Here is a 15903-nt window from a genome sequence, read left to right on the forward strand (position 1 = left end):
TTCCCATTTCTATCATTATTTCAAGCCTCCCTCCACTGATTTGTGGAGATTTTCAAAGGTTTCTAGAGCCAAACAAAATATCATTGTATTTAATTGCTTTTAATGTATTTTTCTTTCCTGAAATTGTTCAACTGCTCTTTGAAACAATAAAAACCATGTCTGCAGCATTCTGCAAAACTACTGCAACTTTCCGTACCACCAGTGATACAAAACCTTCTGAAAGATGGAGCAGGCATGAATCTCCTGCAGCAGCTGACAACAGAACAGAAAACACAGAAAATACCAGCAGGCCTTATGTAAAGACATTCCCCCTTCTCTGCCACCCCTATGGGTTTCCATCCCTTAGCTTTAACAAAAATATTTCAGAATTATAATCAGCTTATCATCTTCTTTCCTTTCTAAACTGCAGATATGACTGAAACCCATTTCCTTTTCCACAGTGTTTACCAGGATTGGAATCAGATTTTCCAGCCTGTTTTCAGAAAAAGTTCATAAAATTCTGATTACATCATTAAGATACCTGGAAAAACATTTGTGCCTGACCCCAACAATCAAGAGTCCAATAGGTAAAATAAGTGAAATGGAGCCAAATATTCTCTGGGAGAGAGAAAAACAAGACCTGAAGTATTTTTAGAAGACATGTTAAACAGCATCAGTGTAGTTATGATGTCTGCTAATACAGCTTTATTGCTTTTTGGATGACCCTGAGAATTCTGAGGAGTTCTAAACCAATGCTTCAATAAGAAAAATACTAAGTAAACCTTAATCCAAAAAAAAAAAAAAAAAAAGACTGAATGAGGAAAAAGGAAAAATAGCTACATTCATTTCAGAGCACGATCATGCTCAAACACTGATCTAAAACCATTTTGAATTATCTGCCTTTTTTTCAAAGCATGAACTTATTTGCCTCACACAGGCTACTCACAGAGTCTTTAAGGAGACCCCAAGCTCTTTGTCTCCCAATCCTCCCACCTGCTGCCTTCTCCATCTATTTGCACCAGATTCACTCACACTTCCACCACTCCTCTCCCACCCACACCCACCACACGGAAGAGGCTGAATCTGCATCCTTCAGAAAAGGAGGAAAGGATGCAAGCTTAACACTTCAATTAGGTATATGCTTGAAAGAGTATTTAAAAAAACAACTGAGATGCCAGTTCCAGAGAGAGCAAGTTCAAAAACATAGAATTTGCAAAACAAAGCAATTCTTTGTTTCTAAAACTCAGCAAACATTTCCTCTTTTTAAAGAATGGACCTTAAAATGTAAAAAAAACCCTTTCTGAAGAAAAGCCACTCATTAATGAGACACTGTAGCACATTATAGATCAAACAGGAATCTACAAAGTAGAAATTTGAAAACCAGGGTGATGGGTTTTATTTTAACCTTTTCCATGCAAGGAACGAGCAATCATACAGAGTACACCAAGTCACTTGCCATTACTGTGGCTTCTGCAAACAACAGGTTTTTGAAAAAGCATCACAAACATTTCCAAAATAATTGTTTCTATTTAGAAAAAGAGACATTTGGTCATTGAACGTTATCAACATTCAAGTATTATTCCTGCCTGCTGGAGATGCATCCCCTGTTGGAGTCAGAATGTTCTACTCAACTAAGAATGCCTCTCTCTGAGCATTCCCCATTGATGAGTTTCTCCACTGCCACACTTCAGCACATCTAATATTTCAGCGTCCTGAATCCTCATCCGAGGGGCTCAAGAAGGGAAGCATGCTATTAATCTAAATAGTAGCACATGAATGATGACAGTTTTTATTCTGCACAAAGGAAAACTTCAGCAGCAGGAGAATTCAACGTGAATAAAAATCTTCTCTGAAGAGACTTTTCCATCAATCCTGATGATACTTGTGCTATTTCCACCCACAGTGTTTGGGCTCCTAGACAGAGATCACACATACAGAGGGACAAGAGGAGCATTCTTGCTGAATTTCCAGGGAGAAGTCCCCATTAGAAAACGTAATGAACACTGTCTGGAAACAAATGCCATTTCCAGGGTGAGGGCAGAGTGTTCCCTCTGAGATTCTGTCTTGCCTCCTCATCCTCCTGACCCCAGCAAATTTCTCCCCAAAACACATTATTTCCTCTTTAACATTTCAGTGTATTAGATTTTTCAAACTTCTGAGTTCTTGTAAATCCATTGATTAAAAGGGATGAGTAGCTTAATGAATGAATGCACACTAAAAAAAATCAGAACTGCAAACATTGAAATAATATCTTTTTTCTAATTTAGGGCAAATGCAAAATATTTCTCAGCACAGAGCAACACAAGCGCTCCCTAAAAATACCTATAGCTTGTTGGAACAAAAACAGGTGCATGGGATTTATGTGCAGAGGGGGATTCCTTTGTTTTGTGTGATGACAGTTAAGAGAAAGAAACATTTAAAAAAGTTAATTAATCAAATTTATCATGAGGTTAAAGACAACATGTCAAAATTTATTAATTCGCCAATCATATTCTTTTTAAGATTTTACACCTCATCTTGATATCTTTCAAGGAGAGGGAAGACACCCTCTTGTCATAATTTCATTACAACATAATGAATTTCATTTCATAATTCATCTAGTAAGAGTTCATTATTAGATCCTTGCACAGTTTTCCTGTACACAAAACTGGACATGCTGCAGTATTTGTCTGTATTAACAATTATCATATTTTGGTGGAACTACCTAAGGATTCTCTGTGTTTTAGCTGCCAGAAGGACAGAATTTCAGATACACATATACCCAAACCTGCCCTCCAAAATACAGAAAACCTTAATCTGTGACTCTTAAGATTCATTATTCTTTAAGAAATACCTGGATGAACATATGTTCTTTTCTGAACAAGAAATCAGTTATGCTTTCCCCTAATTAAACAGCATGAAATAACACATTTCCTTCTTAATCTTTTTTTTTTTTTGGCATTAATTTAACAACATGTTTTATTAAAAAAAAAATATAGTTCTTTCAACTTGTCTGCTTTACTGACTTTCATAAAATTACATTTATTTTTAGTATGCAACAATACAACGTCTTTTTCTTAAACCCAAATACAGTTATTAATTTGCTCTATTTTTTGGTGCATTTACAGACATCCAAGTGTTATTGGCAACACAATCTCATTACCTTTCCAGCATTTCAGCATTTTCCTTTATTAATAAATTTCTCTGAAGTATTTTGAAGGCATATACCTTCTACCATTAAGAGACAGAATACCAGTTTTGATAAACACAGTTTAGATTTAAAAATCCCAATTTTTTTCACGTCACAGATTAATCACACTAACTGATCACAGCTATGGGATGGCTGACATAACCCCATTTACAGTGTTACCAAAGCTACCAAGCAGTTCAATAGAGAAAAGAGATTATAAGGTGCACAATTCACAAATTTAGCCCTTCATTTAGCAATCCTCATACTCCAAATTTCTCTTGGGTCTTGTTCTTTAAACAACTTCTCTATCTTTTCCAATATCTTCTAAAATGCAATTTCCATCCAGCGTGACATACTAAAGGGACAAGCTCATGATCTAAATGTATTATTAATCTTTAAAAATCTGTTACTTTGAAGATGCTGTATCTGCTGCATTTCATTTTTCCCACTTTTTGTTTTGCCAGTATATCTCAGGATCCAAGTGAAGTTTTCACCAGAACCGCTCTCTTCCACTGCACCCCCAAAACCAAATGATTATGGAAAATATGCTCTTTTCTATCTTCCAGCAGCATTTCAGTAAAAGACTTTGTGGACTTGCTACATCTTTTATTACTGTAAACGCCTTTATTTGGTGGCAGTAAATTGTTAAGTTATCACCATCTGCAGTAACAGCTACATACATAAAAAAATCTTTGTTGTTTAATTACTGAGAGTGGAGTCTTGGTCAGCCTAAGTCACTCCTAACCTTGCCAGGGGCTCTCCAGCAAGGTCAGGGCACAAAGCTCAGTTTTACCAGCTGAAGCTCAGTTCTACCAGCTGAAGCCCTGCTACTGTCTTTTGCTCCACTCTAAACATCCCTGGTTTTTATTATCTGCTTATCTAGCTCCCTGAGTGACCCCAGTGCTTCACACTCTACTTTCTTATTCCTTCCTCAAAACAAGAGGCCATCCAGACCCTCTGATGGAGAATGATACTGGGCTCTTCAACTGAACAGTTAAAAGTCTTCCTTGGATTTTTCTTTTTTTTGCCTTAATTTGTAATCTCTCCCAGTGTGCCTGGTGAATTTATGACACAGAGGTTACCATTAGGGAGAAAGATCAGATCTCTCATAATCCACTCTGATGTTGTTCTATATATACCTTCCTCCCTTCTCCCCATATGCTGTTAGCCCTAAAGTTTAGGTTTTCTTTTCTCATTTTCTTTTCATTCCAACCCTCAGCAAGGCCAGAATTTTCCTTCCCCCACATCCTGCCATTCCTCCTTCCAGACACATTTTCTTCTTCCTCATATTATTTGTTCAATCTCACCTGGCCTTACAGATTTTTCTCTCCTCAACCTTCCCCCTCCTCTTTCCTTTTTATGGACATGATCTCTTCCCATCCTGTATTATCACACAGTTTTAGACTCAGACTATTCCCAGACTGCTTTCCATAACAGTCTCCTGGAAAATGCTTCTCCCCATTAAATCCCATAAAAATGCTTTTTATCTCCATTATGTTAACCCACTCTCATCAGTATCTAAAAATCAGGACAAAATTATCTCTGTTTTTCATTTTCTGTTCCATAACACATAATGTCATCATGCTTGTCTCTCTCAGTCTACAGCAGAAGTCTTGAAAGTATTATTTTTCAGTTGTGTTTTATACCTTCTCAGAACATAACCAGAATGTCTTCATCAAGATCCTTCAAGTGAAAGGACTAAAATCCAAAAACTTGTTTTTAGTCAAAAGTGAGGGGTGGTACAGAATCCCATGTGCTTCGCTGACAACCATTATACTGTCAGGCAGAATTAAAGAGCATATAGAAGGTATTATTAATCTCCATGCTTCACACAGACACTGAATATTTATTTAATTCCCGATTATATTTTTCACTTTGTGAATCTCCATTTCCTCTTTCTATTTATTCTATTCCTACCCTGTCATTTTGATTTGGAAATACCTTCTGAATTGCAGGTTTTAAATGTACCCATCTGTAGGTCACTGTTGTATCTCTCAGTTTCTTTTGCAGTGTTTTCATATCAGCAAACTTCAGCTTCAGTGAGAATTTTTGAAATTTGCTTTCCTGATCAGTTTTTCTCAACATTTCTCTGATTAAGCCTCCTCTCATCAAACAGATTATTTCTTTTTGTTTTTTTTCTACAGGTACCCTGTGGTCCTATGGGGCAATAATTTACATTAAAGCCTTTTGGTGTAATTGTAAAATGTTGTTCTCTGAGGACCCTTAAGGGGAAATTTATCTCTTTATACGGAATCACCATTCTCTTTAAAATAAAAGTTTCAAAAACCTAAGGGCTTGAATAAAAAGCAGTGTTAACAAATCATCCTACTTCTCCAACTTTTGTTCCAGGAGGGTGTCTGTTCCAGCAATTTCTACTGATCCTATACAACTGCACTGCTTCAATTAATCCAAGCATTTATATCTAATTTAAAAATAATGAAATTTTTTATGAAGTCTGTTTAAAAAACTACTTGGTTTTTTGAGTTTACTGCAGAAAATAAAACAGTTGTGAGTCAATGAAGTGGAAAATTGCTGTCTTCTAAAAGATCTCCAAGGTGCAAAATGTTCTCTTATTTGCTGTTATCAGTATGTCTAGTAATTGCTTTTTGTCCAACTGTTTATAAAGGGAGAAACAGACTTACAGTCTGGAGAAAAAGAGACAGCAAAACAGGCAAAATTAAAGAATAATGTTTTTTTAATTATTTTCCTATTTTACAGCATTAAGGAAACATACCAAAAAAAGCCATTTCACCAAACAAAATGGAAAAAAGTAGAAAGAGGAAAAAAACACTGCATGAAACAATTAAAAGAAGCAACAGGTCACACTTAAAAACTAGTATTGTGGTCTTTAGTTACTTTAGCTCTTTGGAAGAAAAAAGTCTTTCTACAAATTACAAGGGTTTTAGCCATAAGCTTGAGAAATTTCTACATAACTCTAATTACAGAACAGCATTTTAAAATATTACCTGGTACTTAAATACACTTCAGATCAACATAAAAAGGAGTGTTATGAAATTGCTTTCTGCAAGAAACCAACAACAGCACAGACCAAGATCACATCCCTCTTTCATGATTAGCACCCACATACACAACTGAATTTTCCTTTGGCATTTGGCTTCCTGAAGAGAATTTCAGGTCGGGGGATTTTGCTTTGGTTTTTTGTTTTTCTCGTTTGGTTTTTGAAGGTTTTTTCCTCTGTACGGTTTTGGATTCTTCTCTCTTTTATAAAGACTACCTAAGAAAAGTGAGGGGAAATTCTCCTATTTGTATTTATATAGCCAGAATTTTATTTTCAAGAATAATTTAAGAAATAAATATGTAAAAAGGTAAAAACTTAGACAGTAATTTATTCTACTGTCAGTAAACATATGTAGGGGAGTACCAAACAGGTGCTTTCCAGAACTAAACTAACGCCTCACCTTGTTGCAAAATTATGGGATTTACTTCCCTCTCTTCAATTTCTCTATTTTTTCTTAACACAACCATTCAGTGTTCTACAGTATAGCTTTGCAACTATAAGTTCAGTTTACACCACATTTGCACCCAGATGCTTTTATAATCCACTGTAACACAGAATTAGGTCTTTGAAAACCCTTCCTGGGGTTTACAAACCTCTTTGATGTTTTCACCTTTTCCACATAAATGAAATCTTTATTAAAGAGAAGGGTGATTAAGGCCATTTTCATAAAATGATAACGAGTTCCTGACAGATTTACTTTCCTTCTAGGCAACTTTCCAACAAAAGTCAACAGCTAACAAGAATTCTATATCTGAATTCATGTTGGAGGATAAAACTCACTAATTAAGTGTTCCTTAAACATTTCAAGGAACATTCAGACTTCCTGACTGATCCACTCCAAGCACTGCTTGATAAAGAGATACTACAGTTGAGTGTAGCTGAATAAATTGAGGTCTCTTTTCTTTCTCAGGCATCCTCAATCCAAGGTCTAGCATCCTATTCCAAAATAAAGCCCACTGTGAAAAAGTAAGTCATTTTCACAGTAACGTCCAATTTTAAGATGCATTCCTAAATGCTGTGGCTTCTCAATCCTTCAGTTTATTCACATGTGAATAGAAATGTTCAAGTACCTGCATACCCTCTGTTACTCTGATAAAAGACACTTTTTTTATAAAAGAAAACTTAAACCAGCATGATGCTACTCTTCGATGAATTAACACAGAATAATGGATTTCAGCAGTGCTGTTGTCATGTTCCTCATAACTTGTCCACAATCCCTTGGATTTAAGTGCCTAGAAATCTTCAGGTTCATTCCCCACGCACAGAGATGTCCCTAACAGATGCTCAAACATTTCAGAGAATCAGCATAAAGGAACTTTCTGCTCCCTAACATAGCTCTACCAAAAGGTTTTATTTATTCAAACTGTGTTGGCACAACTGCAGGCACAGAATTCCTAATTGACAATTTGTGAACACTCACCTACCTACAAAGGTCACAAATCTTTAATCAAGATTATCAAACCAGACAAGGGCTGCAGCAGCAGTGCCATGCCTAAGCAGAGATCTAATCTAAATACTGGATAATAACCAGGCTCTTCTCTCAGGAACTTTCCCAGGAGTCACTCAAGTGAGCGCTGACGCCTCTTGGAGCCCCAAATCTGTGGAATAGGATTTTTGGGTCTCTCCTGCCCTGGACAGCTATGCCAGTGCAATAGATCCAGATGTTTTATACACTTAATTCACTCAAGCAGTGGAATTTGTCTAGGACAGCCCTACCCAAAGTCAGATATTATATAAAAGAGTTCAGTATGATCAAGTCCATTATAATACAACCACAAGATGATTAAAATAACTTCCTACAGGTGCCAGATATCTGCCATCATGTTTGGCTAAAATTTACCAGGAATATCTTACTCCTTGCTGAGCTTCTAATCCTGCCTCCTCAGAATATGTCAAAACTGATAATCATGGCAGACATTTACACTTGATATCTTTATTTTCCCAGGAGCATCAACATCTACAAATTGCAGTTCTAGCTGCTGTCTCCCTCTCCTGAACTGCCCTTTGTATCTGTTCATCCCCCACAGTCCTCCTCACCTCCCTCAACACATTGACACAGGGGAGTTTTAAAAGGAAATCAGAATGAAGTATATTGCAGAAGGAAGATTTATTTTAGCATTTTAGCATAGGCACATAAGAAACATTGAGAGAACTACTTGAATGCAAGAATGAAAGTCAGATCGGCTTTTATCCAAGTTGAGATATTTCAAGTCAAATAATTTCAAGTCAATTTTTTTTAAATGCTGAGTTGAGGTAGCACAGTGCCTTTGTAGCCAAAAATTGCAGAAATTCTATTTTGCAGGACATTTTACACTGATCTGTGAGTACCCAAAGATTACAGCAAAAAATGGTCTACTTAGGAATATGTGGCATAGCACAAGCCAACACCTTCAAAACTATCCATACAGATAGTTCGTTGAAAGGAAATAATATCTCATCAGCACAGAGGGAGTATTGATCTGGTAAATGGCAAAATACAGCATCTTCCTAACCTTTCACCTTCACTCCTGTCACTAGAGTATATGTCCAGAATATATTTTCTAAAGTGTTTTTTCCTTCTCTTTTTGTTCCATATGATGAACACAATGCTTACTGTAATAGCAACAAAACAACCCATGCATCAAGTTCTGACAGAAAACAACCTGGTTGTTTCAGACCAGACCATCAGAAAAATCTATGAAAATTCAGACCATCAGAAAAATCTATGGGGAAACAAAAAAATGTAAAATGCTTTTTTCGTGAAAGGAAATATAGACTGTATATCATGAAACGAACAATGCATGAAAATAACACTCCATTTCCTACCCCATGCAACTCTAAAAATACAAAGTAGCAGAGAGCAAAAATACTTTATAAAAGGAGACCAAACTACACCCAAAGCAATATGAAAACTCTCACAATTCTTCTGTAAGTTCTCCCTTTAAAAAACAGAGCACATAGAGGACACTTATGTCACCCAGGTAAATTTGCACTGCACGACAGTTTGTAATTTCAGATAAAAAGCCCAAGTTTATAAGGCTGCTCCTGTCTGACTTCAGCCCTGCTTTATGTAACAACCTTCATGTGATTCAGCACTCTCCAGTTTCCCAGATCTCTGAATGCAGCTCCCAAATACCACCCTTCCTTCACACCCTTCTTTCTCTTCCTTCCTTTACTATCACAAATTCCAACAACTTAACTGATGACATTCAGCCCCGAAAAAACTAAAAAAAAAAAGAAAAAAAACTGAAAAAATCCACAACAGTAAAATAAGGAAGTATGACTGTGTTTGTTGCCATCCGTATCTCTTTTGGGAGAAAAAAAAAATCACAAAGTAGAACAAAAAAATACACCATAAACTTGCTATTCCTGACTAAATGGTTCCTTACAGATACATGGCATTAAGGATGACAAGAAATAAATCCTCTCAGTTGGAGGGAGGAGGGGAAGGTCTGTCTCCAGACCCAATCCAGGCAGCTTCCCACTGCCAACTCCAGAATAGCTTCATCGTCCATTAATAAGATGAAATATGATTCACCTGTGATTTTTACCACTTTCAGTTAAAAAAGTTGTTAGCCAAAAAAATGGTTTTAGACTTTTTCAGGCTCTTTTTCATGAATATCAAAATTAACAAAATCTCCCAAGATAATAAGAAAAGAACCACTTTGGGCCACACATTTTTAAGGAAGCTCACAATGAGATCCTTCCCAGGGGAGGCCAACCTGGAGAAAAATTACTGGTTTTTGGTTTCTTCTTGTTGTTGGGTTGGATTTTTAATTTCTAGAACTCAAAATGCTCTTTTGTCAACTGCAAACAATGCTCTCATGTTTGCAACTGTAACTGTTGAAAATAATCTCTGCATGGTAAAATTCTGGGGATATATACAAGAAACAGGTATGTTAAAATATCACACACTGCATACGAACAAATTTTATTGCCATCAGTGCTCCTGAGATGAAACTGCAAAGCAGTCAGAGTTTACATTTATTTTAAGTGCAGATCATATTCTGAGCCACACTGAAAACAACCTATACCTATAGAAATACATATAATCATTTACATTCCACCCTGAAAATGCAGGGGAAATAAGTGGTAGGTGATTACTAAGTTATTTTAATAATGAGTCATTGGAGTAAAAACCAGAAAAAAATAATTCCAGTCATAAACTTTTGACATGCTTAACGTGAAAGAGTACAAACAACAGAAACTATTACAATTGATTTTTAATTAATTGATTGATTTCAACACTTATTTACAGCAATCTTTAAAGCAGCTCTCCAAGAGCACGTAAGAAGAATAGATTAATGTTTTTATTGTTGCAATTTTAAAACTGCAGGGGTTACTTCTGGAAAAACTCCTTCAATTCCAAAATGGCTCAATGAAATATGGCGCTTGCACAACTCCTGCTGGAGCAGGGGCTTTACAAGACAATAGCAAAAATTTCCCTAGCATCCTCCAACTGGAGCTCTCCTTTATCTGCTATAAAACACTTATTCTAGCTCATTCTTCCACCCTTAATGCACCCTGCCTTTCTCCCCATCCTGTGCCCAAATGGGAGAAGCTGCCACAGCATTTTTCAGAGCATTGCTACAGTCCCTATAAATGCAAAGAATGCACAAAATGTTGTTTCTCTAATGCCGTCTCTATGTGGTACCAAGAGCTCTTTATGAGCCCTCCCTATATTAAAGATGCATTTATCCACACTTCTAAGGAAAACAGCTGCTGAAGACCACACAAGTATCTCATGTGTTATGTGCTTTCCTGCACCTCTCTCTCAACCAGGAGCTTCAAATTATTTCATGTGACAATATACCAATGCTGACAACTTCTCACAATGGCATTATAGAGAATTTTTTCAATTTTATTCATCTGAAGTCATGATACCTCTACTCACAGACACAATACCTCTACTTACAGACAAGACAGCTGCACTAACAGGATCTGCTCCTATCTGACGTTAAGAGTGTTATTTAAAATACTGAAAAGGACTTTAAACAATTTGGTGTCTGTGGAAACAGAAAGCAACCTGAGAACATTTTTCCTATTCCCAGTCCAACGCCTTCACAGCAGCTTTCAAGTGGTTGTGCTTCTCTCCATACACACATCCAAATATCTATGCCACATAAAAAAAAACCCTGAAATAATGGATTATGATGGTAACAAAAATTATTTAAAACCTGTCAGCTTAACTGAGCTGCCTTTTCAGTACATAACTTGAAGACTTACTTTCACTGGAATTTATAATGAGTTGCACATATAGGTGAACATTTACATTAAGACTCAATTAATATGCCAGAAAATAATTGCAGGTAGATACACTGAACTTATGTTGAACAGAATCTACTTTAAAAGCTTGAACATTTACAGCAACACATTTTAAAATTTAAAAAAAAAAAAAGGAGCATATACAGACCTTCCAGTAGTCAGATTGTAAACTGTAGTACCTCTGGTATGCAGATAATGCTGTAGGGAAGAAAAATGAATGTTCAATTTGTTTTGTTTCATTTTCTTTGAAGAAAAAGATAAAAATCCTTAAGAGTCAGAATACACAACATTAAAATGATAAATGGTTTAATAAAAGTAACACTGCCATGGTAAGTACACTGTTGTGGGCAATGCATTCCTTAAGATTATAATTTTGTTTTATGAAATGTCAACCAAAAAGTATATTTATTATTAATCTTAGAAATGTAAATCAAGCAATATTTTAAAGAAAACCTATAACAAAGAAATAATTTGAAATTTTGGGATTTTCATCCTGGACAAAGCTATTGTAAGATTTAAAAATTTAATCATATAGCTCATTTACCACGCTCCCTGATGCCCTGTAATTTCTGAAGAACTGGTGAGGAGGGACATACAAAGAGAAATCAATTTCACATGGCCTTTCATTCTGAGAAACAAAAGCAAGCAGAAAAAAAAAGAAAAGCTTACATTTTATTCCACAGCATGGCCAAGACTAACCTGGAAATCAGCGCTAAGAACAGCTCTGTTTAGCTCTACTTAGCAACCAATTTCTCCAATCACTACTCCTGCATCCCTCTTCCTCACTAAAAATTCTGGGTGATTCATCTTGCCCTTGGGCTAACGGGCCACCTCGGACTAGAACACAAACAGGCTTTGCTTTTTTCTAAGAACACAGCACTAGGAACCATCAAAAATGAAGCATTTTAAGTAAAGATTCACTACAGTAACACCAAGATACTGATTTTTTCAAGTGTTTGCTCCCTAAGATTTAAGAATGGAAAATACACAACGTATGGAAACCAAACAACAGAAGAAGACAACTCCTGCTTTGGAAAACCATAAGCACTAAACAGATGAAGACACAAGAACCACGTGTACTATGGGTGCAGCTTAATTTCCTGCAAGCACCATGGATAAATCACGTCCATAAATATTATCACCCTTCAATGCCTGCCTTGCATATTCATTTTTGTAACTTGATCGAAGTTCTTGTGCTTAAGTGAAATAAGAATATACACATCATGGTAAAGACACAGAACCTCTGCACTGCTCTGTCTATGGAGACTCAAACCTGTATCTGTAAACGGACAGAGATCCATGCCCATGAGGTAATCCTCTCCACCAAAATGCTTGTGAGGCCAATTTCTAATTTTGATGTTCTAAACTCTGGTTTATTCAGATGCCCAGATTAAAAAAAATGAACTTAGAAGAAGACTCATTGATCACACATTATTAACATGCAATATATTTAAAACGCTTACACAGTGCAACTCAGACAAACAAAAGAACTTAATCTAATCTAGTCTTTCACAATTTAAGAACACAATTCCTCCCCCAACCAGTCCCCCCCCGCAAAAAAAAACTGGTACAAACTGAAGACTATTACTTCAGTCTAACAATATAAGTTGAAGAATGTTAAAACTAAGCATATTTTAGTCACATGCTGTAAAAATGTTTTAAAGGATTTTCACAGTTAAGACAAAATAACATCCTACTGCCCCCCAAAAGTCCTTCTAGATTCAGCTTCTCTCAGATATCATTAATAAGTTTTCAACTGAAAGGAATAATTATCTTCTGAACATGGTAATGACTTTGCTTTCCCTAACAGGAACACACACTTGCACTATGAAACAGTTTTGTACTGCATCACATCACAAATAAAAGGAGTCTTTTTCCTTTTACTCAAGCAATACCTATGCCAATTTTAAGGGTTAAAGTATATTTCAAATACTCAGGTCAACATATCATGCAAGATTCAAGAAACTGACAACTTCTTGTAAACATTTTTTTTTAAAGCAACTACTGCAGTCAACTATACAGGGGATATGGTAAAAAGATGAAAAGAACATTAAATACAATGCTAAGGATTTATACTGGGAAAATAAAAGGGAGAACATTTTCACCGTAGCTGTTAAAAAATACAGGAAGTACCCACATGAGCATATCCATTAAAAAGGAGAGGTGGAATATGCTTACCTATAGCAGTTAAGATACTGCTAGTAAGTTTATAAAATGTCAACAGTATTAAAAAAATACATAAATAAACAGAATGCCTTAAAGGGAAAGAACGGGAAAAAAGAAAGCAAGAAGAAACTTGCCCTGAAAAATCCTAACACCTCCATTTAACATATGGAAGTTATTACAGAAATGAATCTTTTGCTCCATGACATTCTACCAGTTTTCCTTAAGAAAAAGGATGTTTGGCTGTGATTTTCTTTTCTAACTCTTCCATTCTTCAATAAAGTTCAGCAACTTCCCACAGGAACAGCTGAAGTGATCATTTAATGTGCCAAGCTCAGTTACAATTAAAAACAAGCACATGGGAAGCATGGACTGCTGAAGTCTATTTATATTTACATGATAAGAAGATAAGGCCTCCACTATAAGGAGCCACATTTCTCTTCCAGAGGAACAAAGAGGACACTTCAATCCTCCTGAGTGTCTGAAGTGCCCAATCCTCCTGGTGGGTTCAGAAACACCCAGGGATCCAGCCTGTTCTAGGCTAACAGTATTCCCTTTCTACTTCTTGCAGATGAAATGCTGAAATTCTCAGAGTTCTGCTAAAATTGCCTAAGGATGAATCATGGAGAGTTCCCTTAAACCAGAGCTAAATGTCCCTTTACTCCTCGGGGAAGTCAGACAACTAAAAAGTGTTACCATGCACACTTTCAGTATTATCAAGTGCTCAACTTACAGTATTTCAGCCCCTTTCACAACTACTTTAAATATCTCCACAAGCACTCAAGCTCTGCTGCAAAGGATTAAAAGAGCAGAGAAACAGGAAAGAAAAGGATTCAAGGAAATAATCTTTTTGCCAGAGCCCACAAGAAATATTCCTAATCAAGCATATCCCTAAGAAGAATCTTGCATATAAGATGCCAGAAATCAAATTATGAAAGCAAGATTTTTGAAAAACTGAACAAACCTAGATATAAAGAAAAACATGAACCATAAATTTTGAACCCTATCATATTTCATAGTCTCTAAGTAACCAATAAGCAGATATTTATCTAAAATTTCATGGTGTAGAAATTAGTACCTTATCTAAAACCTGTACTGTGAACTACAAGAAAATTCTCCCTTAAATTAACTTTGTATCTACAGGAAATAAGTGCAAATACCTCAAAATACAAACTTTATTCTAAAATAAGAAAGAAAAGAGCAACTGAATCTGCAGAGCCACAGGAATTTTACACAAATCCCTATCTGTAACACAGGGTGTGCTTTATCAGTGTTATGATTCTGACTGTAGCATGATATTCCCTAGTTTATTAAAAAGCAAAAAATCCCAGTTACTTGGGTCATGCAGCACATTAGTAGTATTAAAAAAAAAAAGAACCAAAAACAAACAAAAATGAACAACAAAAAAATCCTAACACTAAAGGCTGAAATATAATTTTGCACCTTTACTTTTCATCCAAAGTATGGTCATTCCAAAGTGAGACAATTTTTGTTACAAAAAGATTCTACCAACTATTGCCTCTCTTTCAACACAGGGTCAACTCTCATTTTTACAGATACAAATGAATTACCCCATTTCAGTTATGGTGTCTCTCTTAAACATTATGAAATGAGTGCTTTGAAATCACTTTTAGGCACGGCAGGATTCTGCAGACAATCTTTTGATTACTATTGAGCTTTTTCAATTTAAAACTTTGCCACTGAAATTCTTACACATATGGAATTGTATAAAGACAATAAAGGACATAAAAACTTCTTTTTTCCCTGCATGGCAAACACGGATGAGCATCCAGAAAATGAATGTCTGGACTCAAAGAACAGGACAGAATGTCAACAGCAGGACAATGCCTCTTGCCTCACTCTCAACTACTTTCTGTAGTCAACCACAGAAAACTCTTAAAAGTACAAAACTGACAGACCACATTCAAACACCCAAAACAATACTCAACAATTACTAAAAGAAGCGTTCAGTTACCTATTTCCTTCCTTCTGTCCTTTATTTAATTTCTTACTCCATCAGTTTATGCTCCTGCTATGAACACCCCTCTCCAAAACCTGGCCATGATTATTATTTTCCTAACAGGTAATCCTTGTGATCACATTCCTGAAAACCCTGAGAGTGGCAGATACAGCATTTACCATCCTCCCCAGAGGAGGGGACATGTATACCCCAATGCTATACACAGCTTTTCAAGTCAATCACCATCAGCTATATCACTTGATGAAAATAAAATGTTTACCTGAAATAGCTCTGAAAAGCAAAATACCACCTTTCTAAAAGAATTGCAGCCACTGAACAGTAAGAATCTTCTTCAGCTCAGGCTCTCTT

The 15903-nt window shown here is 36.0% G+C and overlaps 1 protein-coding gene across 15 annotated transcripts in view; it reads right to left on the reverse strand.

Annotated features, from left to right (window-relative positions):
• KDM6A (lysine demethylase 6A) overlaps window positions 1-15903 on the reverse strand; it is a 150541-nt gene that overhangs the window by 93291 nt on the left and 41347 nt on the right. For all 15 annotated transcript variants that reach the window (XM_053934695.1, XM_053934694.1, XM_053934689.1 and 12 more), the window contains exon 4: window positions 11560-11609. In XM_053934695.1, the coding sequence (XP_053790670.1) occupies window positions 11560-11609 (50 nt within the window). The remainder of the gene's footprint in view (window positions 1-11559; window positions 11610-15903) is intronic.

This window comes from Vidua chalybeata, chromosome 2, assembly GCF_026979565.1.
Source record: "Vidua chalybeata isolate OUT-0048 chromosome 2, bVidCha1 merged haplotype, whole genome shotgun sequence".
NCBI lineage: Eukaryota > Metazoa > Chordata > Aves > Passeriformes > Viduidae > Vidua > Vidua chalybeata.